At 27.0% G+C, this 26,883-nt stretch overlaps 1 protein-coding gene across 1 annotated transcript; it reads right to left on the minus strand.

Moving 5' to 3' along the window:
- Positions 1-6,654: 6,654 nt before the first annotated feature.
- On the minus strand, positions 6,655-26,677 carry LOC135922233 (UDP-N-acetylglucosamine--peptide N-acetylglucosaminyltransferase 110 kDa subunit-like). Its single transcript, XM_065456644.1, has 21 exons — positions 26,628-26,677; positions 26,471-26,570; positions 26,278-26,428; positions 25,994-26,237; positions 25,883-25,951; positions 25,267-25,463; positions 25,132-25,221; positions 24,976-25,081; positions 24,786-24,926; positions 24,645-24,745; positions 24,435-24,588; positions 24,290-24,391; positions 23,908-24,243; positions 23,643-23,858; positions 11,323-11,471; positions 11,096-11,216; positions 10,342-10,551; positions 8,835-8,987; positions 8,431-8,683; positions 7,531-7,654; positions 6,655-7,085 (listed from the first exon to the last, which is right to left on the minus strand). The coding sequence occupies exons 1-21, from the start codon at positions 26,631-26,633 to the stop codon at positions 6,935-6,937; spliced, it is 3,174 nt and encodes a 1,057-aa protein (XP_065312716.1). The 5' UTR covers positions 26,634-26,677; the 3' UTR covers positions 6,655-6,934.
- Between the last annotated feature and the right edge of the window lie 206 nt (positions 26,678-26,883).

Genomic DNA, 26,883 nt, shown 5'->3' on the forward strand with positions numbered 1-26,883 from the left:
AAATTATTACGTTAATATAATGGTTTTAATATGTTAATGAATGAATAAGACATATAACAATTTACGCTACACAACAACTAGTATAAATAAATAATTATATATATAAATACATATTTAACAGCAACAAATCATATAAAAAATAATCTGATGCAGATATTATTATTATATCAAAGTTGTACTAAATTATCTTTTAGGCATAGTTAACTCATATGCATTATATAAAATGATTAATAAACCTTTTATGCCTATGTAAGACTTTAGAAAGGGATTAATAACTGGTAGGCTGGCAGAAAGAATAGTTTATCTGAACAGCTTATCAGCAGATCCCAGCCATCCAACACCATCTAATAAAAAGAAAGTGTCCTTGGAGATTAGGAGATATGCCACCTCACATTTATCTGTAAGATCAGTGCAAATAAAAAAATGTGCTCATTGTTCAACAATTGTTGAAGAACATCGTTCAGAGTGGACATTCTCATTATGTGACGTGGCGTTATGTCTCTCCAAAAAACGAAACTGTTTTAAACCGTATCATGAATAATAAATCATAAATATTTTTATTTGCATAGTGGGTTAGCAGATGCCCCACTTTAATTTTTGTAATATCTTATGAAATATTTATACATTTTAAAAAATAAAATTATAACGAAATTATATGAGATTCTTACTATATATTTTCAATAAAAAACTCAGTGGGATTCATTGAAACCCATTATAAATAATATATTATAGGTTGTATTATATATATAAAAATGATATATAAATTAATATACAAGTATTATATATCTCTTCCATGGAATAACCTTCCATTTTTTATCCCCTATCCTTTCCCGTAAATTCTGTTTCTACAATTTTTCACCTTTACTTATTTTATCTTTTTTAAAAATTAATTATTTGCTAACATTTTGACATCATTTCATATCAGTAAATATTCAAATAAAGTAACCCATGACCGGAAAAAAAATAATTAAGAAATCAATATTTTTTATGCAAAAAATCAAATTATGCATTTAATTTAATTTTTTTTATTCTACAATTAAGACTATAATTTTAAAAACATATATTTGATAATATATCCATTTTATGTTGGTATGAATTATAAAATTGTATTTAATATATAAAATTATAGTATATTTGATTTTTTTTAAATAAATATGAAAGCCTCTAGATTTTCTGGCAATAAGGTTCTACGATATGGAGTATCTATATCCCTTGACTTACTGAAGGTAAACTCAGATGATTCCACAGATAACGCTTTTTGCAAAATTATCTTTGTCTTTTGTAAAATATTTCCATCATTCAGATACCATATTTAAAAATTTTCTTTTATTTAAAGTATAATTAATAAAATTGGCGTTATTATTTAAAAAGATTTAAAATAATTAAAACTTTGGGTTTTACTTTCTATTTTAATAAAATAAATTTTTTAAATAGTATAAATCTATTTTAAAAAAGAATAAAATTTAAAGGGTGTTGTGCATTTGCATTGTTTAAAAAAAAATTATTTAGATAACAAAAAAAAGAAAAGTAAAAAGATGGATCGGTTTTTTACAGGTATCGGCCCGATCCGATATTTTGGGAAATTTTTAAATATCGGTGCCGATCTGATATTTAATATCGACACAGCCCTACTTATATTTTAATTCCATGATTAAGCTTTTAAAAATAATATGAAAGAATATTAATCTATTAATAAAATAATATTTAAAATAATGATATATTAATTTATATATTTACCTTCAAATGCTTTTTTAAGTTAGAACTGCTGGACATTGAGGTTGAAATATTTGTGTTGGGATATAATTTATATTTCCAAAGTGTAGACTTGGTATCATTAATTTTCTTTATTGGTTTAAAATATATTTCAAATTGGGACCAGGGAAGGATTAAATTATCTTCATATGAAGAATAAGTACTATGGACATAATATTCTTAAATAAATTATAAGAATAATAATATCATTATTAACATTTACATTGAATTTTGATTGAATATTAATTTCGACAGAAAATTTAACGAGAATTTAAAATAAAAATGAAGGCAGTGATTGATATGAATATAAACTCGGAATAAATTATTTATATTATTAAATAAAAAATAAATAAAAGTAATTTTATAATGCAATAAAATGTTTTTCTTTTTGTTGATATTTTTTAAGAAAAAATATAAAGTAACGTTTTGCGTTACCGTTACTCAAAAAAAGAAACACGTTACCGTTACCTCTAGAAGAAGGTAACGAATGGCGTTCCTTTTCTTCAAAAAAAGTAATGTCATTAGTAACGACGTTATTTCACAGCACTATTAAAATGGAATATGCAAAGTAAATATATAAAGCGAGAGAAAAAAATTTGATGTATAATCAAAATATTGATATTTTTTATATGCCCCAGATGATTTTTTTTAAATATTATTTCTTGCCTTCCCCCCCCCCCCCCCCACCTTGATTAAAGAAAAATATGTTATTTGCTTTGAGGGGAATATTATTTTATATTTTCAAAGGAAAGGATAATAATTTAGAATATTTATATATTATTCCTTGTCTTCCTCCCCTACCTTGATGAAAGAAAAATATGTTATTTGCTTTATTTTTCAGGGCGGGGGGATATTATTTTATATTTCCAAAGGAAAGGATAATAATTTAGAATTAATATTTTTATAATATGTTATTATCTACTAAACCCCATTTCAGATGTCTTATCAAACTTTTTAACAAATTAGTGTTATCCGAGTCAGCTATAAAATAGATGCTTTAACAATGCACCTTTATGTACTAGGATTCTGTAATGAACTAGATTCTAGCAGTAAATTCCTACTGTTTTCTAAATCAGCTGTAAAATATTATATTTTAATAATATATTTTGATAAATAAAAATATATATCAATATCATCATAATCTGTATAATTTATGAGGTTTTGGTAGGAGCTCAGTTTATATTTGTGGTATTACATTATGAAGATAAAATAAATTGATTTTGTAAATTAACTATAAGTGCTATTTTTTTTTGAGTTAGAAGTTTTTCATATTGGCATCAAAAGATATAAACATGCAAGATATCAGAACTAAGTTTAAATAGTCCTTTAGGGTTCTGGACCTGGATCCGGGTTCAGAAATTTAAAATTGTTTGATTGGGCATTTTGAGATCAGACCAAACAGAGACCGATTTATATGCAACCCATTGAATCCGGGATATTATATACCAGGCAGATTCGGACCTTAAAAGATCGGTTTTCGATAAGTTAATTTTACGTTAGTTTAAAATTCCTGAACCCTAGAGTTATCAAATATTTTTTATTTACACCCCCCCCCCCCCCAGGCTCATATACAATATACTAAGGTAAAATAAGCTCATTTGATACCCATCCATCATCATTTCAATATTTGATGCTGATAAAATTATTTCTGACCCCCATAATAATAACTTCGCCCATTGAGAAGTGGCACTTGGTTTGTATTCAATAGATCTAGTAAGATAACGTCTGATACCTCATATATCTATATATACTTTAATAAGTTAAGAAAAAACAATGTAAAATATATTGGTCTGTGCTCATAGCTGGTTTAGTCGATTTTTAGAACCAAGCCCTGGATCTGGGTTTTACACAAATACCAATAAACAGCACTTAAAGAAGTAATCAAATTTCATAAAATTTAAGTTAACCTATTGAGTACATAGCTAAAGTTCAGAACTCGAGTCGTAATTAATGAGTAGCCTAGACTCGAGTTATTGCAACTTTAACTTGGACAGGAAAACTCGACTATTTAGCAACGCTATCAACCATAAAAATATTAAATAAATGAAACAGATGTGATTAAGCAAAATCATTGTTAAAAAATGATCCAATAAAATTGAAAGAAAATTAACATAATTAAATTGTGTCAGATAATGTAAGCATATTATTGAGTAAAAAAAGAAACCATACTACATTTTATATATAAATATATTGCTGTTATTTTATAATATGCCAGAGGGAGACTTAAAAGCGGGTGGTAAAGGGATCAAATCTGGTTATTGGCAAAAAATATTTTTTTTACCAGTCAAATTTCAATCCTGATTCCGAAAACGATCACATATAATTACAGAGATTATATTAGTGATCTGCATTAGGCCTAATTTTTCAAACCCGGCCCTACCCAAAAATGTTCTTAAAAAAGATTTGCCAGCCCCAGCCCGAATTTATTTAAATATAGAAATTAATTTTAATAATTACCCAATAAAAGACATATGTTATATGGCATCTAGTTTCTATAAATAAAATCAAATATTTTTATTTTACATAAAAAATTGATAAATTTAGATATATTTAAAAAATATTAGGCCTGGGCCTACTTTTGCAGATCTCTAGATTGTATATTAAATAATTTAATTTTCGTATTTATGGTTAATTTATTATATTTCATTAAAAAGCTGCATTTAAACAACTTTTAATATCATATATGGTATAACAATAATTTTATCAGTTGTTCAAGTAGTGCGCTAACTTTTTTGATAGCTAGTTAATAGCGGCTATTTCTTTTGTAATTATTTATTAGCGCCCTACTTTTTTTAAAAAAAATATAATGAAGGTAAGTATAAACATAAAAATTTAAATAAAATATCATAATTTTTATGATTTATTATTTAATTTTGAAATTGAAATATATGTAATTTATATTTTCATTTGTATTATAAACCTAAATCACGTGTTAATAATTTAAAATGTCATCGCCTATGGATATCCAAATCGTTGAAAGTGATTCAGACAAATGATATTAATGAAATGGAAGATACCAGGGAAGAAAATGTTCTTATAGCTGTAATACAAATTTCCCATTCCCTAGATTTAAATTTTTTTAAAAATAAATATATAATCCAAAACTGGTTTCAAATTTATTTGTTTAAAAAAATATTTCCTCAAATCAATCCAGTAGCTATAACCTCAAGAAACACCTAAAGGTAAATTCTTATATTTATTTTATGACTGTTCATGAGTTTTAAGGAAATGGAAAAACATCTAAATAATTTTGGTATAGGCGACTCTACATCCAAAAAGACTAATTTAATTCAATTCAAAACCAAATTAATTAATAATGCAAATGACAATATTTCTCAGAAATGGCTGATAGTTATTGTCGATTTTATAATTTATACAGTTCAGGCAATGTCCTTGGTTGATAATCCATCATTTATCATGATGATTAAAATTCTATCCCCTGGTACAACAATTTTATGACGCCAGACACTAATGAATAAAATAGCAGATAACTTTAAAATCATGAAAGATGCTCTAATAGTAGAGTTATCATATATTCATATATATGTGCCACGGGAGATAGTTGGACACATAACAAAAGGTAAAAACTTATTTATATTTATAAATTGATCTGATTAAATATTTTTGAGCTTATTTGGGAATCACATGCCATTGGCGACCCTAGGACTTTAAAAAGAAGATCTGTGGCATTAGCCCTCAAATACGATGTACTTGCAAATAAAATTATTGATAATCTATCTTATATTAAAAATATGTATATAAGATTGAATACGCCCTTACCTTCAAGTGCTAGTGTCGAGAGATAATTTAGTAAGGCAAAACTTATACTTTCTGATCGTGGCTCTAGACTTGGGAATGATAATATTAAAATGATTTTATTATTAAAATGCAACAAATTACCATAAATATTTATTTTTATTACATAAATTTTTTTATAATCAAAACTAACTATATTTTAATATTTATAAATGTTGATTTTTATATATTTACTATACAATAACATTATAAGCAAAAAATAAAAAATTTGTTTGTAAATTTTTTTTATACTTAAAAATAGTAGCTAATAGCTAGCTACTTTATAGCAATAGCGCACTACTTTTTTTGAAGCTACCTTTAAAAGTAGCGTTTAACAACTCTGGATTTTATATATCCAATAAAAATAATCTAGCGCCATCATGTTATAATCTGCATTAGCTTAATAAATCCCTAAATATATTGTCGGTCATAACCCAAAATTTCAATGGGGCCATAAAGTTAGAGCCAATATAAAGAAGTATAAATTAGATAAAAGAGATAGTACGAATAACATAAAGTAGAGAGAGATATTGAAGGAGCTTACCACCAGAAAAGGTGAAAGCTAAAGAGAAAAAAAAATTCCAAATTACAAGCTATATTAATTTTATGCTTATTAAACCTAAAGTAAAATGTAACTCATACACTTACATTCATGCCAGGTTTCATCACAATATATTTTATTGTTTGTTTATTCTTCATAAAAAAAAATAATTCCACAATAAAAATAAATAAACAAGCACTTAAAATTTGTAATTATTCCTGGGTATCTTCTACTGGTAGTTAAAATTATATCGATAATGAAACATCTATGAAAATATTATTTATAAAAATTTATTCTTACATGATGATTTAGCAATTTCATTAGTCTTGATAGTTTTTTGTTCTAGAAAAAGGCATTTAGAATTTTTTTTAGCTAATATCAGGAATAATATCATTTCAAAATAATCATTAACCAGTAAATAATATTATCTATTGGAGTAAATTTACATTTTAAATATATTTTATTAAAAAATCGAAATATTTAACGATAAGGTAAAGGATTATTGAAACATATAAAATCAATATTTCACTTTATGATATTTTTTCAAATTAAATAAGATTTGAAAGCGTGAAATTGTATTTTATTGTGTCTTAATTTTTCTTCAATAATTTCAAAGGTATAATATTCTATTAGTAAATTCATAAATAATAATGATAATCAAAAAATAAAAATGTGAAATAATACAAATAAAATTTAATTTGTAAATAAATATTGAGTCATATGCCTCCTAAAGAGGCTGAAGGGCTAACACATCATAAAAATTACAACAACAAAATATTGAAAAAACAAATCTAAAAATAATAAACAACAAATGTAAAATTTAAACGCCATATATTCAATTTTTAACTATTCTGTTATATGGTCAATTGGTGAACCTTTCTGATGTCGCTCCCACATTTTTTTAAATAACTTTTCCATATCCAAAGCGTATCTCTGGGAGTCAAATAAAGAACTACTGGTTCTCAACTTCCAAACTTTCGCTCTCATGGCTTTGAGGCTAATAAATAAAAAATCTGTAGTACAATTAATTAAGGGTTAGGTATATACATAAGCTCACTTTACAAGACCTCACAGTATTACAAATACGAATATATAATTATTAATATTTAAAGAAACGAAAAATTCGTTGTAAGGTTTACTCCTCTGTTTAATGTAAAAAATTTAAGGATCATAATCTATACAGTTGCTATAATTAGTGTTGTTAAACTGCTCGTTTTGAGCCGATTTTTAAAAACGGCTAACTCAATATTACACTCAGAAAAATATTACGCAAGCCTCAAGATTTTGCTCATAGAAGAAACAAAGGTCTGTCTATACATGTATTATCAAAATCTCGAGGCTTAGGCAATATTTTTCAGGTTAAAATATTGAGTTAGCCGTTTTTAAAAATAGGCTCAAAACGAGCCGTTTATAATACAACTGTTTTATAAAATAACAAATACTATTCTCGGTCAGATCCTAATTTGATGGCGATATTTTCGTATTCCTCCTTTGAACTAGCCACTAATTCTGGACAACCCAAGGCATATAATTGAGAAGAGGCTACGCGGGAAGCCAATGTTTCACCTTATTTTTTTATAATAGCATTTATTAATATAGATAATCATATATACTATTCATTAGTCTTATAGGATCCCTGATTTCACAAATATAAATGGATTAAAAAACAAGAACAATTAAAATAAATCCGGAGGTGAATCAAATGGCAGGAAGCAGCCAAAAATTTATTCTATAAAAAAACATGCTGATATATATTAATTCTTTTTTATTTTAATTAGCCAAAAAAAATTATTCTACAGAAACCGTAAATTGGATTCTTTATAATTTTGATATCATAATTAGAAATTCTTTGAAGTCAGGTGCATTTAATTTACTAAATACTTTATTTTCATATTTTGTATCAAATGCATTACATGAGATAGCTTCTGCTGCCTTCCCTGATAGTTCAATAATTTTTATCATTATTTCTGGAGAACTTTAAGAAGACCAATATAAATATTGACTGAGCCTGGTATCATTGGTATAGTTATTCTTAAAATGTCTACCTGAGCCGTCAATCATTTCTAGGTTATTACAGTTGAACTTGCACAATCAAGATTACTTCCATAGAATTTGTCTCAAGCATTTTTACTATAAATTGAATTACTTCAAATTTTATTTCTGAATCAATTATTAAAGACAAATTGTTAATATCGAGGTGTATAAAACTACCAGGTTACATGAATTTAAAATAATATTGTGAATAAATTTGATGTTTGTTTTTATTTTATATTTATAATTATTTCCCAGCACAAGTTAACTGTAATTAAAAGTTGATTTTCAATTTATAATAGATATCTTACAAGGTAGTGTGACCATCGGTACCCCAGCCCATAATACATCCATGCCAGTAGTGTGACCATTGCATAGGGGTGAATCAAGACAAACATCTGCAAGTTGACCCCTCCTTACGTGCTCTTCTTTTGGGGCGACATTAGAAAATATGACGCGATTAGGGGGTAATCCCAATTTTTGGGCATAGAGTAATACATTAGGCTCGCCAGAGGCTGGGAATCTTAGAAGCCATAGGAAGCTATTAGGAACATTCCGAACAATCTATAAAAGGTTAGGAGTGCATTAATAAATTTTAATATAGGAAATTGCATTATTAATATAGGAAATTGCATTATTAATAAAAATTGATTATTATATATGAAAGAAGTTTTTTATGTTTAAATGATATCCGACTATTTAAATTTATACTTACATTACACCAGCATCGAAAGATACCAGGGTCTATTTTGTATAATTGGTTGAAATTGCAAAAAATGACCGCGTTTTCTGGTAAACCATATTGTTGGCGAGTAGATAATATTAAATGCTGAGGTATTTCTTCACCACTAGCAACTTTGTTATTAACCTTTAAATTTATAAAACAACGCATTAAAAAAAATATAATTTATAAATATTGGACACATCCAGGGTTTCAAACCGACCAGAGAAGCGGGGTTTTATAAAAATTCTAAAAGCCTGAACCAATCTAATAGATTTTTTAAACAGGGTTCAGTGAATTTTATATTTAAGATCATATATTAAAATATTTGTATAATTGTAAATACAAATATTAATAGTTTATATAAGATTTTTCAATTTTTAAATACAATTGGTAAAGATGATACTTAATAAGATGTGCCCATCTTGTTAATTTAGAGTCAAGTTAAAACCATATCCATGCCCATTTTATCTGATAATAGTTCGGATGAAGTTAATGAACAAGATTATTTAGAGAAATTGATACAACTTATAAAGCAATGGCCAATGATTGCAGAGAAAAGTAAGATTGGATATGAAGGAAAATATTTTGCATTTTTAGGAGACTTATAAGCTGCAGCACCCTGATTTATATATTTGTCCAAAATCTTATTTGCTGCTCCTGCAACCCAAGTTAATTTATCATATTTTCATATAAATATATTCAATATAGATTAGCACTGAAAGATCTTTTTCACATATGAAATTAATTCTTTCACCACAAAAATATAGAGGATGAGTGAACAACTCTTGGAAGATATTATGCTAACGTGTAAATAAAATTTTTAGATACATGACTATGCTTTGTATTTTAAAATATATTTTACCTATAAATAAAATAATTTTATACCAAATTTATGTCTAGTTTATAATTACTTAAATATATATATAAATTATATACAACTGAAATATTCCTAAACCCAGAACCAACCCTGGATTCAAAAATATTCCCAAGAGAACTCGAAGCCACTTAATATTTTTACCGGTTTACAATCCTGGACACATCGTTGTATGTTTATTGGAGTGATACTAACTCAAAGATTTATAATTTTAAAAATACTTGAATTATATATGGCAAATAAATCAATATATGTCAATAATTAAAATTCCATAGTTTTAAAAATAATAAATTAATCGATAAATGGTCATAATTCTAATGAAAATCTGATTTAAATAATTTTTTTTAAATGTTGAATAGAGCACTTCAATTGTAGGCTATATTAAAACGTTTAATTTTTTTTTTAATTTTAAGGTAATCAGTAAATTATTTTACGTTTACTAATATAATATAAGATTTCTTATCCCCTTCAAATAATATATAAACAAACAAAGGTAATATATTAAGGTTGTTTTTATATATTATTTTATGAAAATTTATTTAATACTAAAATATTTCGATGATGTGGATCAAGATATGACATATTTTATAATTATTATTTAAAATAAAATCGGAGTTAACTTACGACTTGATTAGTAGTAACCCCATTATGCATAATAATGCCGTTGAGCGAGGTTTGGCTTTGAGTAGTGCTCAACATGATTTGAGCGGTGGTAGAGGGTATTTCAATTACAGGAATTTCAACGGGGTCTTTTTTAAATGATATTTCTTCAGGAGTTTCTTCCTCAGGAATAGAGTTGCTTTTAATGGCAGCAGTGGGGTACATTAAAAGTTTCTATATTTCGTTTATTTAAATAAAATAATATTGAAATCTTGTTGAACATTAAAATTATATCTAACCATCAAAATCTTCACAACTGAAATCAAACTAAACTCATATATTTCTGGTTAATGATGCTTATTACCAAGTGAATGTATGGAAATATTCTCTAAATACCAACCTAATTTGTTAATACCGACCAAAATTTATTAAAATGTAATATCATTATTATTTAATATATTAATACGGAATCACGTGGTCGAGTCCGGCCTCCTATATATTATCCCCCCAAGGATGGAACCACCAAGTTAGATTAAGAAAAAAAACATGATCATTCCCGGGATTTGAACCCGGGACCATGGGATAAGTAAACCAAGCTCTTGCCTACTAGGCCATAGAGGCTTTCCAAAAATCACGATTTTTCAAATATATATTATAAATATATTTGGTAGTGCCTATCCAAATGAAAAATGAACAAAATTCAAATTTGATAGATGGTACCTTAAGGTACCAAGCATCATTAACCTATATTTCTATCAAATTAAAATATTTAAGTGACCTTGCTAGATAGTTTGGAGATTTCAGAGAGGTCAGTGCCATTGATAACAGCCCAATTATCGGATGCAGTGGATTCTTTGGAGGCAAGAACGACACGCTCCCGCATGTGGGGAAACATGTATCTGTATTGTAAAACAATATTTTATAGACGAAAAAAATGAAGTTATTTTGATATAAATTTTAATATATATTTACAAACTTTATATTTGCCTAATTTAAAAAATGTACCTATGGTCGCCAATAAAAAACGTCTTGGGCATGTATGCAAGTTTTTCTGCATACTGCTCTGCTAGAATCACGGGTGACGTAACAGCATCAGTTATGATATAGTCCATGTAGCTAGCGCCACTTGTGCCTGGATAACCCAGCCACATGACCTAAAATATGGAAAATCTTATAATGTACATGAAGAAAAAGATTCATCACATCCTTTATCATGTTAATTTAAACTTTTAATTAATGAAAAATATTTCTGTAGATATAGAACAAGGTAGTAATATTATTTAGGCGAGGGAATTTGAAATATTTTGTAAGAAAAATGAACATAACAGATATATTATTTTTAAAAAAAATTTATATTTCATAATATTGTATATTTTATAAGTTTAGTTAAAATACCCACAATCAATCAAATAATTTAAAAACATTGTGTGACAGTTAGACAAAATTTTAATGGCCCATAAGCATCTTATTTAAGATGGCAAAAAGATAATTGATACAAGACAAAAGGATCTTGGGTCTATATAAGTATTTGCACTACTGCATTGCCCAACTTTGGGACTAATGTTTTTACCAATGAAAATCCAAAAAAATCTTTAGGATGGATGATAAAACTCATAAAAAGTCTTTTTGAAAATTATTATATTTACACAATCAAAATGATATAAGTCATGATTAGAATTAATAAATTTTTTGAATAATAATCATGATTTAAACTAATTATCTTTTTTACTTGTAATTTAATTAATTAGCAGATTTTATTTTTAACCCTATATTGCATTTTGTAAATCTGAGGCAACGCCCCAAATATTTTCCTATACACATTGCAATAAAAATGATTTGATGTTTTTATTTATTTAATATTGAAAATGGTTAGATGTTTTTTAATAAAAAAATGGTTAGATGTTTTTTAATAAAAAAATGTAATTATAATATCATTTTAACAATAAATTTGTTATTTTCATGCCCAAAATTTTAAGCAATTGATAATTTGATAAGAATTTTAAATTTTGTAAATAAATCTTTTTTGAGAAATTCTTTTGTGAATTTTAATATAAATAAACTATCTTTTAGATTTATATTAAATTTTATAATTCTAGGGAATAAAACATTAAAAAGATTATACATCTAATATAATGATTAAAAAAAAAGGAAATATATAATAAAATATTGGAGAATATGTTTGTGACGGTGTTATAAAAAGTATTGAGGTTAGGAAGGATCATCTTGTGGAATGAGACTGCCTATGAAGCTAATATAATTAGCCTTGTGTATTGCGATGGCGAGCCTTTGCCTTAAGAAGAAGCCCTCGCGGGGTTCACCAGTTAGTTGACGGATGTGGGAGCCGAGTTCCTTGAAAAAGGATAAGGCATATTTCCCAAAAGTAGTAAGGGTAGTGGAAATGATGGGGATGAAAATATATTCTTGAGAGATTTCAGAATAATCTATGCAATTCTATCATCCTTAGAGCTCTTAGATCCGGGCAAATCCCCTTCACTCTTGAACCTTCTGGTCTTTTCAGATCTGATGGGAAACGGCCTGATGGAATTTCGCAAATTCCTTGGAAGCGCGGTCAATTCCTGGTCTGGGACATCAAATCAAACAGTTAATGTACTTGAGAAAAGGGAGACACTCAAAATAGCGAAATATTCTGAAATCTCTCAAGAATATATTTGATGTTTTGAATTATATTTTATATTAAAATCGTCAATCATGATATTATTGAATTTTTATAAAATAGCTATTTTTTTAGTGCTGTAAAAATTTCTAAAAAAATCGAACGCGTTCAAGTTCGTTCAATATGATAAATTTTTTAAATTTAATTTAATATAAATAAATGTCTTATATTTTTTAACACAATATATTAGTCATGTTAAAAAATAATAGTTTTATTTTGCAAATATAATCATAAACACAATATAATACAGTGAATAAAAAGACATTTTTATTTATAAAAATATTTCTTATTAATTTTTATTAACAATTGCTTTAAAAATTTTCATCTGATAGAAACTGCTCTATAGGGGCAGATGAGGGGATTGCGGTATTATACTTAATAGACATTAAAGTGGGGAATTTATTAAAAACATTTATTGTTGTGTCCTTTGCTTCAAAAAATTGAGATAAGTTATCCTCCTCCACATCTTCTACTTCCTTGTCAAAAAAAGGATATCTCGAAATTAACAGTTCTTGCCAGTGGCGTAGCTACGGGGGTGGTTTTCGGGTTTGGACCCCTCCCAGAGCTAAATCTTTTTTTCTAAATTATACGTTCAAAAGACTTAAAAGTGACTTTATATTAAATAAATGCCATTAGTATTTATATTTTCTGGTTTTGATGTTTGTAGAAGGATACTATATTACTATTGAAATTATTCTGGATAGTACTATTATAAAGTCATTGAGAATAATCTACTAAATTATAATAACATATTATTGATGCATTTAAAAAATATATATATTATAGAAGATATGGTTATGATTTGTAAGATTAACCCGGCCGAAGGCCGGTGAAAAGGGCCGAAGGCCCGTTAAAGGGGGCCTGGGGGCGAAGCCCCCAGGCTTTTATATGTATGGACCCCCTCTAAGAAAAATTCCTAGCTACGCCACTGGTTCTTGCATTATCATTTCTAGTTTTCAATGAATTTTTTCAATAAAGCTATAAGTTTCTTTTTTATAGGTTCGTTCTGTGGAAGTTATATCCATGGACATTGAAGCTTGAATACTGGATGTATAATTAGAGAAAGAACTTATCTTCATATATATGTCAAATTTTTTTAAAAAATAAAATATATGTATAATTAATTTGATAGCGATGGGTTAAATACCTTTTATTAAATCCCATTTAATATACTTCGTCTATCAATGGTTGACCATATTTTAGGCCACTAATTTTTTTCAATTTTAAAATAACTATCCTTATTGTCTTCGTCTATCAATAGTTGACCATATTTTAGGCCACTAATTTTTTTCAATTTTAAAATAACTATCCTTATTGTTGGCATCAAATAGCCCAAATGCATTTTTTCCTCAAATATAATGTTTTTGCTTAGTTATATTAATTAATATTAGAATCAAATATCGTTCTAAATTGGAACTTGAAGATTTTGAGACTTATATAAATTTTGGGCACATTTTACATTTGATAAGTATTAAATTAGTTTCTTCAATATAAGATGTTACTGTAAAATATTTATCACATCGGTTAAGTCTAATGCGGGCATTCATTTACTCATCTTTAACCGAAAAAATATTTAATTGAAAGTCACAAATTTAATATAATCTTGTAGCCTTTAAAATTCTCGTAAAGATATTATTTTTAAACAAATTGTTATGTGTACAAGCATTTCCACTAAAATAAGAAATAATAATTTTGAGCTATCCCTAGTCTTAAAAAGTCGAGTTCATGCTACTCCGAATCAGAGGCTGTAATCTTAGTCGACTAACTCAAGTGATGAACTTGATTCGACTAGAGAACGAGCATTTTAACTAGTATACATTATTAACAAACAACATTTGTTCTGTTCTTTTTCAAATGTTAATTCATCTGATTTCGAATTTTCAGAATCAGATGATGATGAAAAAATAACATCCGTGCTTAGACTAATCTATTAAATTAAAATATAAACAATAATATCCAAATTAATAAATAAAAATGGGGTGTTAAAAAAATTGAAATGTGAAAAAGCAAAAACAGTTAATTATAAAATATAAGATTTTTTTCTTATAAAATTTTTCAAATAAATAAAAATAGTGTTTTTAAAATTGAACGAACGTTAAATTCGAAGCGTTCGTCATAAAAAAGAACGCGTTCAAAGTTCGTCAAAGAAACGATGTTCATCATTTTTTTTCAAAAAAAAGAACTTCGTTCACGAATGCGCTCAAGTTTACAACACTAATTTTTTTATATTTATTTAGGGTATTTTGATTCATTATAAATTATTCCAATTCTAAAGGATTTCTCTAAATATTTGAAAATTCATTTTTATAAATTTTTAAATAATAATTTGTTTTTTATTTATAATATTCAAGGTGACATATCTTAACATTGCGCATAATATTTAATGAAAATTATATTAAAATTTATAGTTCAATGACTAGCCAATTAAATTATAGAATATCGGTAGAGAGTGAGGATTCTCAATTGAGTGAATCCTCTGATGAAGAATACCACGTGACACTGACAAATTTAGTATTTCTTATGCTAAAAATTTTAGGGGTAATTGAATCAGATAAATTATTGAAAGTTGAACCGCTCAGTTAATCTACTGATTTGTTGGCGATATCGGATGTTCAACGCTTTAACCATAAAAATCGACAAAATTTCAATCAAATGCCCTGCGATTGTAAAAATTTATAATAAAAATATGAGTGGTGTGGAATTGATTTGCTAATAGTGCTTTATAGAATACAAATAAAATCCCGAAAATAAAATATTATAAAACATTATCCTTGTTATTTAAATTTAGCCCTTTTGCACCTCGTGTTTTATAGTGTATTTCCTTACATGTAGATCTCTAAGGTTTGTTTCCTTGATAGGGGATCATTTGTTCATTCAGACCTTAAATTTTCTTTGAATAAAAATTGTTGCAGACCAATAATATCTAAAAATGGCCTATATCTAAATTGTTGGCCAGATTCAAATAGTATTACTTGAAAATGATTTTTAGACATTTTTTTGCAGATAAAATATGAGCCTCCATCTTGAGTAATGTGTCTAAAGCTGTTATTAAATGAATTTCATGCCAGCTATATAAAAAATTTAAAAAATAATTGAAATATTACCATTATTTACCAATGTTTGAAAAATGGAACATAAAAATAACCTTATATCTTGAAATAAATACCACTTAGGCTAATAATTTAAAGAGATATAATTAGCTTATATATTAGAATATACTTTTTTTAAACTAAAATTTTGTATGACCTTATTTTTTTTTAAAGTTTTTATGCTAGATAAAAATCATAAAATCGGCAAATAATAGCATAAATTTAACCCATTAATGGTCAAGATTTTTCTAGTGGATAAAAATGCTCAATTTTTTCAAATTATATTGATTAATGCTCAAATATGATATTCTAAAAAAATCAGCCAAAAAAAATAATCCTAAATAGAAAATCTAGCCTGGTGCATATATGCACCGTTAACCATTAAGAGGTTAAAAAAGATAAAAATTATATAAAATACTATAAGATCAAAAAAACAACAAATATCTTTATTCTTTTTTTGTAATTTATAACAAAAACGAGAAAATGTTTATATATTATGAAAATCCTTGAAACATTTAATATGGAGTGCGATTTGACATGTTTGGCACATATATCTTGAGTGCGTATGGCAATATCTGCATCTTCGTCTTTTTTCCATCTATAATTTTGGATAAATAATGTCCAGATGAATCAATAGGGTTTTCACACTGTAATGCAAACTGGCTGGCGTGACCTGTACTTGAATTTTTTTCAATTTTTACTGGCGTTCGAAGGAGGTAGTTAGTAACTTCTCGTCTAAATGCAAGCAAACTCTTCTTGTCTCGATTCACGAATTTCCAGATTTTCCATGAATTTACCAAAGCTACATCAATAAAATTGGTGAATATTGGCCACCACCATTTTTTTCCTCTTATTTTTATTCTATATGTAGATATTAGATTATCACATAGATCAACTCCACCCATGTGTTTGTTATAAGCAGTTACCATATTTGGCTGAGGAATTTTTATTTTAGAAGATATTTTCTTAGAATACCTTGAAACATTAGAAAGCAAAGAGATAGTGTGGCATGTCGATGCAACGGTCACCACCGAATTATCATTCCAACGAACTACAAATATTTCGTTTAATTTTTCAAACCTATAATCATAATATCCTCTTTCTTTTTTTGCTACAACCTTTATAGATTCAACTGGGCAATGCTCTATTCTATTGTCCCTCACAGTTCCAGTTGCAAAATATCCCATTTGTTTTAAGTATGACAAGAGTTTAAATGATTATGATAATTTGGTTTTTGCAATGCCTTTAATAATTTTATGATTACATTTCCACCTAATCCATATTCATATTTATTTTCGCTTTTTCCTTGATATATATCAAATGAGAATACGTAACCGTCGGAAGAGGCCAATATCCAAGACTTGTATCCGAATCTAATTGGTTTTCCTTTTATGAACATTTTGCAAGAATGTCTTCCTCGATATGGTATCATCTGTTCATCTATTGATAAATGATGTTTAAAAATTCCGAATTGCTGAAATTTATTATTCAATATATTAATGTAAGGCCTAACTTTATAAAATCTATCATGTATATCTATTTTAGTATTGTCTGCCAAATGGATATTATATTTCAAATTTCGAAATTGTAATTGGGTCATTGTATCCCGGATTATTGGAATAGAAATATCGCTGTCATTAGACCAGTACATTCTTTCTTGTGGGAGAGAATGATATCCAGTAAATAATAGAATTCCAATAAATCTCTGAATATCTTGGATGGTTATGCATATGTTAGGTCTATTCATTTGTTTAGCATAAATATTACTTTGTTCTACAATTAGGGAATATAAGTCTTCGTCGAAAATTAAACAAAATATATCTGATGGACTTTTACCATGTAAATCATTTTCAAGTTTTATTACATCTTCCTTTTCTCCATTGAAAGGGCTTGAAGAATATATTGCATCCGTTTTTCTCCATTTTAAATTGTGAGAAATTCGAGAATAGCTTCTTGTAGAATATGGTTCTGGAAGGTCGTCATCAACTGAATTATGAATCTCCAATTCTCCAGCTGTATCTGAAGGCAAAACTCCGACATTTGTTAAGTCATTTTCATCGAAATCTTCTTCATCACTAACTGCAGAGGGGTTTGGCGGAATTATAACCATATCTCTTTCTTCAATTGGTTCCTCTTCAAAAAGTTGAGCAAGCGCTTGTTCAATTGTTAGAAAACGTTTCATTAAAAAAATTTATTAAAAATTAAATATCTAGACAAATTATTTTCGTAGAATCTTGATTTTTTTATTAGTCATCTATTATTTTGATAATTTTGATTGAATTGACAAAACAGGTGCATAATATTTTATATAAATAAAATAAAATCTTCAGAAAGGAAGAGGCTAAAAATAATTTTAAACTTTTGAATATTTATGAACCTAATAATTTCATATAATTTGATCGGGATAAAAAATTATAATAGGAACAATATATTATTCGATTTAATCTCAGGGGAAAAAAATTTTTTTAAATTATTTTCAAAAGGTCTTTTTTAGGTATAAAATTTTTTTTAAAAATTCTTAAGGGGCTCGAGCCACCCACCCCTCCCTTTCCCACCTTTAGTGACGGTAGTGGTTTTAAGTATAATATAAAAAATTATAATTCATTATGTTAAATTTCATTTGTTTGAATTTTTTTAAATAATATATACTGCTAGATGGTTAACGGTGCATATATGCACCAGTCAACTTTATGTGGTTACCTACTAAAATATTAATTATTTAAAAATTCAAAAATGATTGATAAATATTGATATATCTATAAAGAATATATACACACTAGTTTTCATCGAAATAATTTTATAATATGCTCGTGAGATCACTTAGAAAATTTTGCATTTTAGACCTCATAAATTCGCAAAGTTTGAGGGTTTCTTAGGGGCATAAAAAAATATTTTTTTCATATTTTTCTTTTCCAGTTTTGAAGTACAATGTCTGAACTATATAAAAATCTTTTTTATTATTTTTAAAAAAAAAACTACTATGTTAAAATAAGGTATATAGGAGGTGGTGCATATATGCACCGTTAACCAGTAACGAGTTAACAAAACAGTTGTAAAATTTACAAGTTTTTAAAATTTAAAATTTCTTGATATTTTTTTCGAGCATAAAAAAAACTTTAAAAAAAATAGTTTAGATAAAATTTTCAATTCAAAAAATATATATTCTAGTAACTCATATCCTTAACTATAATTCATTAAAATATTAGCCTCAAAGGTATTCATTTCCTGAAAATATTTGTATGTTCCATTTTTCAAACATTGGCAAATAACGATATCTAAATATAGATTCTTTTTTGCCAAAATGAAATTCACTAATTTAAAAACAGCTTTAGAAACATTAATAGAAAATTCGGATGATGATGAACATGAAATTATCGTATTACCACCAGATAATATAGGAGATGTCACAGATGAAGAAAGTAATGAATAGATCTTATATATACTTTCCTAAGTTCAACAATAAACAGCTAAAAATAAATGGGTTTTTTGTGCCAGGTCTGAATCCCGAGTTAATACTCAGATCCTGAGAACCAAATTGGGTCATAAATTTTAAAACCAAGCAAATTAACAACACTAGTAATGAACATGATGTATTGCCAGAACAAACAGAGGATGTTGAGGGAGCAGAATATGATAAATAATATATAAACATCTAAGAGAATAAAAATTTTAAAAAATAGTTAAAAGGATTATATGATTTCAAAAGAACCAATTCAGTTACAAAATTTTTTTCCATAAATGTAAAGATTACATGTCTATACCGCGAATAACGATTACCACGAAATAATATTATAGCGAATGCATTATAGTGAATATAATATATATCGAAAATATTATGGCGAATGCATTAGCGCAAATGTAATGCCGCGAAAGTGTTATCGCGAATGTATTATAGCGAATACATTACAGCGAATGAATTATAGCGAATGCATTGCAGCAAAAGCTTTACCACGAATGCATTATCTTAAATGAATTACATCAGTTGCAATATCGGAAATGGAGTTTGATGAAAATCACAGTTTTATATTTATCTGCCTTTAGTCAAACTTATTTGAACCTGGTTCGGACTTGGGTCTAAAAACTTTTTTTTTTGAAAATAGGGCTAAGGTTTTTGATTTTTTTGACTCAAAATATATAAAAAAAGATTTCTCTAGGATTAGGGTAGAGGAACTAAATTTTATATTAATTGATTGTTTAAATATGCGTTTAGTTATATTTTTTAATTAAATTTGGGACAGGCTCAAGCCTAAAATTAAAAATAATGGCTAGGCTAAAATAAATAATTGGATGGAGCTTTGGCTAAAATAAATTAAATTTGTAAGGCGCTAAGAAAAATCTTATTTAAAACATTGAGCAAAACAGATAATTAGTCTTCGAAAATCATTTATATTATTCTTTAACAAAACATGCTTGTGAGGGATTTAGTATTGACTTGATAAGCATATTTTGATAATAAATTTGTATAAAGTTCTCTTATTGCTTAATCTTAAAAAAACAAAACATGAAACAATATTCAGCATCACAATAAATTGTCGAATTGAATGGCTCATATCTCAGAACTTAATTCATGTAATCTCTGATGATGAAATGGCGACTACTCAAGAATTGGGAAAAACAATAGAATAATAATTTCCTTAATTGATTCTTGTTTGGATCTTGCTTCCTGGCGAGTCTTTTTTTATAGTTATGTGATTAAAGACAATAAAATTATGCCATGAGAAGAAAAATTGGAATTTCTGAATTCTGTAGGAAAAATTGAAATATTCGTCTAGTTCAACAAGCTTTAAAGAAGCCTCAAAATACGGGTTCTATATACCTAAAAATTATCAAGTAATAGGCTAAAACCTATTGAATCTTACAAACATGAAAGAAAAATTGACAAAATATGGCTCTTAATTTCGCAAGAATTAATCAAATTGGCGTTTAATGTTAGTGTTATACAAGAAAAAAAGGATAGATTAATTACATTAATAATATTTATTATTTTAATAATTTTATGGATCTCAAAGTATGCTTTGTGTTTTGCATTAAAATTTATAATTACGAAAAAAATTTGAAAAAAAGGCGAGCATCCTACTATAGACATAATGGGAACACGTCTAGCCCATTTATAAATATATATAAAAAAATGAGGTCTTAAGTTATTTTTTTCAAATATTAGTATAAATTTTATAAAAAACGACTTAATCAAATTATTAAAAAAAATTGAGGATAATAATTTCCATATATTTTTTAATAAAATATGAAATTTCATAAATAGAAAGTCACGTGTTTTAAAGTTATAAAAATTTAAAAACGCTACATTAAATACATATAGAAACGTCAATTAGGCTAGTCATATAGAAACGTTAATTAGGCTAGTTCTCTGGTTTTTTAAAAGGTGTGAACTTGCTAAATGATTTACAATATAATTAGAGAGTCAAAAGAATTTCCCTAGAGAAATAGAATCCGATGGTAAAATATTATCGGCCAGGAACTTCCAAAAGGTAACAAATTTATGATTTCCTATATATTTAAAAAATAAAAACATATTAATGATGAACTCGTCATTAGAAAATAAGTGGATAAATAAAAAAGAATTTTAATACTTCTATTAATTATATCAAGTATTCGTCAAATATAAATCACTATTGCATACGTGATAATGCATTAGCTGTAATGAATTCACGATAATAATTTCGATGCATTCGCGTTAATAATTTCGTGGTAATGTCTTTGCTCTAATATATTGGCTATGATGCATTCGCGATACTGTTTTCACTATGATGCATTTGCGGTAACACATTCGCTATATCTTTTCGTGGAAATCAACATTCATGGTAATGCATTTCGCGTAAAAGGTTTCGCGGTATTGACGTGATACGAAATGTAAAAACCCCTCTAGAATTATTTTGTATGTTTTTTGATAGACATGTATTCCCTTATAATAAATCACGGAATTATATGCTAATCAAAAATCAAATCATTCTTTTGATATTCAAGATTTGAACATTTTTATATGTATTATTCTATATAGTAGATATCATATTCTTCCTTAAGAAAACTTATATTGATCAAGATGAAGATGTAGGTTATATCGATAAAACTAATAGGGAAAATCAGACCATTTTTGATATTGGTCAAAATCTATAACAATTTGGGATATTCAAAAAAATTAAGTTATGATGAACATGATCCCCATTATGATAACTTAACTATAAAAATGTACATGCAGGAAAGTTAGTAAAATTTGGTGTAAAAATTAGGATTCAGCTGTTATTTACAATGTTCAAGAACATGCATTATTTTTTATTAATTTTTTTACTTTCACAAATTTATGTGGAATGCTAGGAGAAAAAGGTTTACATTGTATAGGTCGGCATAAATAGAACCGAAAAATTTCCATTGGACCTAAAACTAATGGAAAAAGTCTCAAATGATCTTATGAAATCATCAGTGATAAAAATATAATGATAGTCGTCCTGCAGAATGGTGAACAATTATCAAGGAATATATAATCTAAATATAGTCAAGCAATGGAATTCTAAATAAAGTATATATTGATATCGATAACCCAAATATATTTCCTCTGCTGGAAGGTTTACAGAGCAAAGAAGAGCATATTTGAATCCAGAAAATCTGAATATTCTTAATTAAATATTGAAAAGTATTGGATCATTCCATATCAAATCAATTGGCAAATTTCTAAATGTAGATATTATTTTGGCATCTTAATTTCATCACTTTATAAAATCATTTAAATTGAGCCTTTTAACCACACTACATTTAGCCATAAAAATTACCCACATTTTAAATGAGATGTGATTAACTTTTGGAGAAACAAAATATTTATAAATTGGTTTAAATGAACATGTAAATAAAAATATATATAAATATTGGATTGGTATTGATTATCAAATTAGTTTTATAGTAATATCAGATTGATGAAAAATTAGTGGATCAGTATAGCCTAAATTTATATAACAAAATATTTGAATATTCGCTAGTAAAAAAATTGACTATATTCAATTATGTATTATGATGCAATAAACAGATAAAAAAATAAAATTCAAAATAAATACTATGTAATAAATATGATTTTTGTAAATTATGAGTTCAAGTGAGATCAATAGGTTTAATATATTATAAAATGCACTAGAAAAAATATGTTGCCAAATATAAACATAGGGTGTGAAGGTGTTTAAATGCAAGAAAATGAAAAGTTAAAAATGCTTGGTTTTTCAAGAAGAAAAAAAATTAAAACAATAATAAAAATATTAATAAATATTATCTCTAGTTTGAAACAAAAAACCATCCTTTCAAAATGTCTAGAAATCTGGAATTAATACTATAAAAAGTATACCTTATTTAAAAAAATTATAGTTACTATTAGAATTTTTAAAAAATGTACTTTTAAATTTAGATCAAAAACTCTTATAGAATCATCATGAGAAATTACAAGATGTTAGTAATCAAATAAGAGATGATGACAACATGTTTACAAATCAGCAGGACCAAATACATTATATGAACCTTTTAAACAAAATGTTTGATTTATTAAAAATTCAATATTTTATTTGAACTTGTATTGGGGCAGGTTTAAGGGCAAATATTTCATTTCTAGCACCTTTGGTATACCCATTCATGTTAACTAATATATGAATGCCATCTGCATATACTCTATCAGCAGCTTTGCCATTGCAAGGAATTTGAGATAGGTCAACAAAATGCTCAGCTTCTCTCGATATTTTGGCCCTAAATGTAGTACCATCATCTGGGCTAAGGGAATAACAAAACACCTGTTAAACAAAAAAATATATATAATAGAATTTCTGATATGAAATTTACTTCAACATTTTTACGATTATGAAACCCTGGGATGCTTTGCATTAAATGAGATGTTGGGTGATTACCAAAATCAGAGCTAACATACCCAACTCTTAGTCTTTCTGAAGACCCCAGTTTTTTGGGATGTTCAAATGGGGCTTTATGAAGTATGGATACTTTGTCCATACATAAAATTGCATGTTTGGCAGCAATTCCTTTTCTGGATTCATGGGAAAGTGGGTAAAGCATACTATGATGTGGGTGAACTGATGGTAATCTACTTTTTTCAAGTTGATCTGCCACTATCGCTATCAATTTTTTCATTCTAATTTCATAATCTCCCCAATCACAAACAATCTATGAGAAAAAAAATAAAATTTAAAATAATTTTAATTTCACAAACTTGAAGGCAATGAGCTAGATTGCAATATGCATCAGGAAAATCAGGCTTTAATTTTAATGCCATACGATAAGATTGTATGGCTTCTGGAATATTTCCAGAATCCTTTAAAGAAATGTTTTATTTTAATATCTAAAAAATATTATGCCTTATGTATTGATGCTAGATTGCTATGGGCATCTGCAAATGCTGGATTTATTTGAATGGCTCTAGAATAACATTGTAATGCAGCTTGTACATCTCCCATTTCTTTTAAAGTGTTTCCCATATTACTATATGCATCAGCAAATGTAGGAGCTATCCTGTTATTGTTATAAGCATAGATGAATGTTTATACTCATAAAAAATTTATTTTCACCTAATTGCTTCTTTATAATGACTCAAAGCTTCGTTTAATTTGCCTTGACATTGTAACAAACTACCTAAATTTGAATGGGCAGCTGCAAATTCTGGAAATATCTAGATTAAATTATTTAAAATAATGTATTAATATAAGAACTTCTAAAGCTTTGCAATATAGTCTCATAGCTTCTTCTGTATTCCCTTGCTCTCTCTTAATGTTGGCTAAATTATTCAAAGAATCAGCATGAGTAGGACATAATCGCAAAGCTGTTAAATAGCATTCTTCAGCTTCATCAACCTTAATTTTATAAAATAAGAAATTAGAATTAAGCAATATTTTAAAATACATTTCCTTGTTCTTTCAATGCATTAGCTAAATTACAATATGCATCAGGAAAATTAGGTTGCAATTCAATAGCTTTTTTATATGTTTCAACAGCTAAATCTATTAACCTAAAATAAAAAAAATACAATAGCAGTAGTAATGAGCATATATTAAATACCCTTGCTCATAATAAACACAGGCAAGATTGCCATGAACTATTGCATGGTTTGGATTTAATTGTAGAGCTCTTAAATATGCAGCAACAGCTCTGTAAAACAAATATTATATATAAAAAATTCTTTCATATATATACCTTTCAAATATGCGTGCTTCCTTGAGTGTATTTCCTAAATTAATATAGGCATCAAGAAAGTTTGGATCAAGATGGACAGCTTTTTCAAAATGATGTATTGCTAACCATATTTCACCTTGAGCATTAAAAACACACCCTAAATTACTCCATGCTACTGCAAAATTAGGCTGAGTCTCAATAGCTTTTAAATAACAAGCCTAATATAATAAAGAATAAAATAAAATAAATCTTAAAAAAAATGCTGTAATTTTTAATTGCTGCAAATATTGATGCTTTAGCAATGCGCGCCTTAAATTTTAGCAAATTGCTGCTTTTAATTTACCAATGTAACCTTGAGAAAAGGCATTTTAATCCTACTGGGTTGAGGGAATGGCAAATGTTCATTTAATGGTCTCTTGATGATCTTTGTTACCATAACTTTTATATATTATAGGATCTTGATGATAAAACATAAATGATAAAAATATAAAATGTAATTATTTTCACACTATCTCTGCTTGTTTTCTCACCATTGAAAAAACTAATACCTTTATATAAAAAAATGCTTCGCATGCGCTGTATAGTTTGCACAATATAATAGTAGCAGGCGCGCATATATTATTAAAATACAACAAACTTTTGCTTCATTTAAATGCCCCATTGATTTTAATAAATTTCCAAGATCACTACGTACACAGTATAAATCCTATAAATTATTTAATCTGCAAAACTAATAATGAAAAATTACTGGATTGTAATGTAGAGCTGTAAGATAAGCTTGAATAGCACCCTCAAGATCATGTGCTGTAACAAGGGCAGTAGCTAAATTAATGTAACCATCTATGAAATCTGGTTTTAATTGCAAAGCATGTTTATAATGTTCTAGTGCATCGTGAAGGTGCCCTTTTTCTTTTAGTACATTACCCAAATTCGAATATGCTTCTGCCAAATGTGGATTATGTTTTATAGCAAGGGTGGAAAAATGTGCAGATCTTCAAAAAAATTAATTATAAATTCATAATTATTTTTTACTTTTCTAAATTTCGCATTTGAAAATGAATTGACGAGAGTAATAATAAAAGAGCTGTATTATCTGGCTCCTGTTTCCATAACTGCATGCAATGTTGTTCAGCTTTCTCGTATTCACCTCGTTGATACTCACATTGTGAGATCTCCATCAGGCCTATAAATGCCATATTATAATATAAAAATAAATATATTCAACTTTGTTTCCATTTTAAATATTGTTCTTGGCGCTGTTTCTTTGGGTCCAAATGCATTCTATAGTTATAAAAATAATTCTCTAAATCGCCTTTGGAAGCCAACTTTGGTCGATTTAATAGAAATTAAAAAATTAAGACTGGTTAAATAAATAAGTTTACCCGCATGCGCACTATTCAACACGTGACATAAAACGTATAGAATAAATAAAATGGGTATGAATGAACTAACATATTTTTCAATTTTAGAAATCCAAATCATAATATAATACAATTGAAAAATATGAATAATATTAAATAATAATTATAATAGGATTTAAAGTAACATTATATCGCTATAGCCTAAATACAATTTTTTTATATAATAAGTAAATTTTAAATTTTTGCTGTGTTGCAAAATTTTAACAAACAATTCGCT

The sequence above is a fragment of the Gordionus sp. m RMFG-2023 genome, chromosome 1, assembly GCF_954871325.1.
Source record: "Gordionus sp. m RMFG-2023 chromosome 1, tfGorSpeb1-WG-v2, whole genome shotgun sequence".
Taxonomy (NCBI): Eukaryota; Metazoa; Nematomorpha; class Gordioida; order Chordodea; family Parachordodidae; genus Gordionus; species Gordionus sp. m RMFG-2023.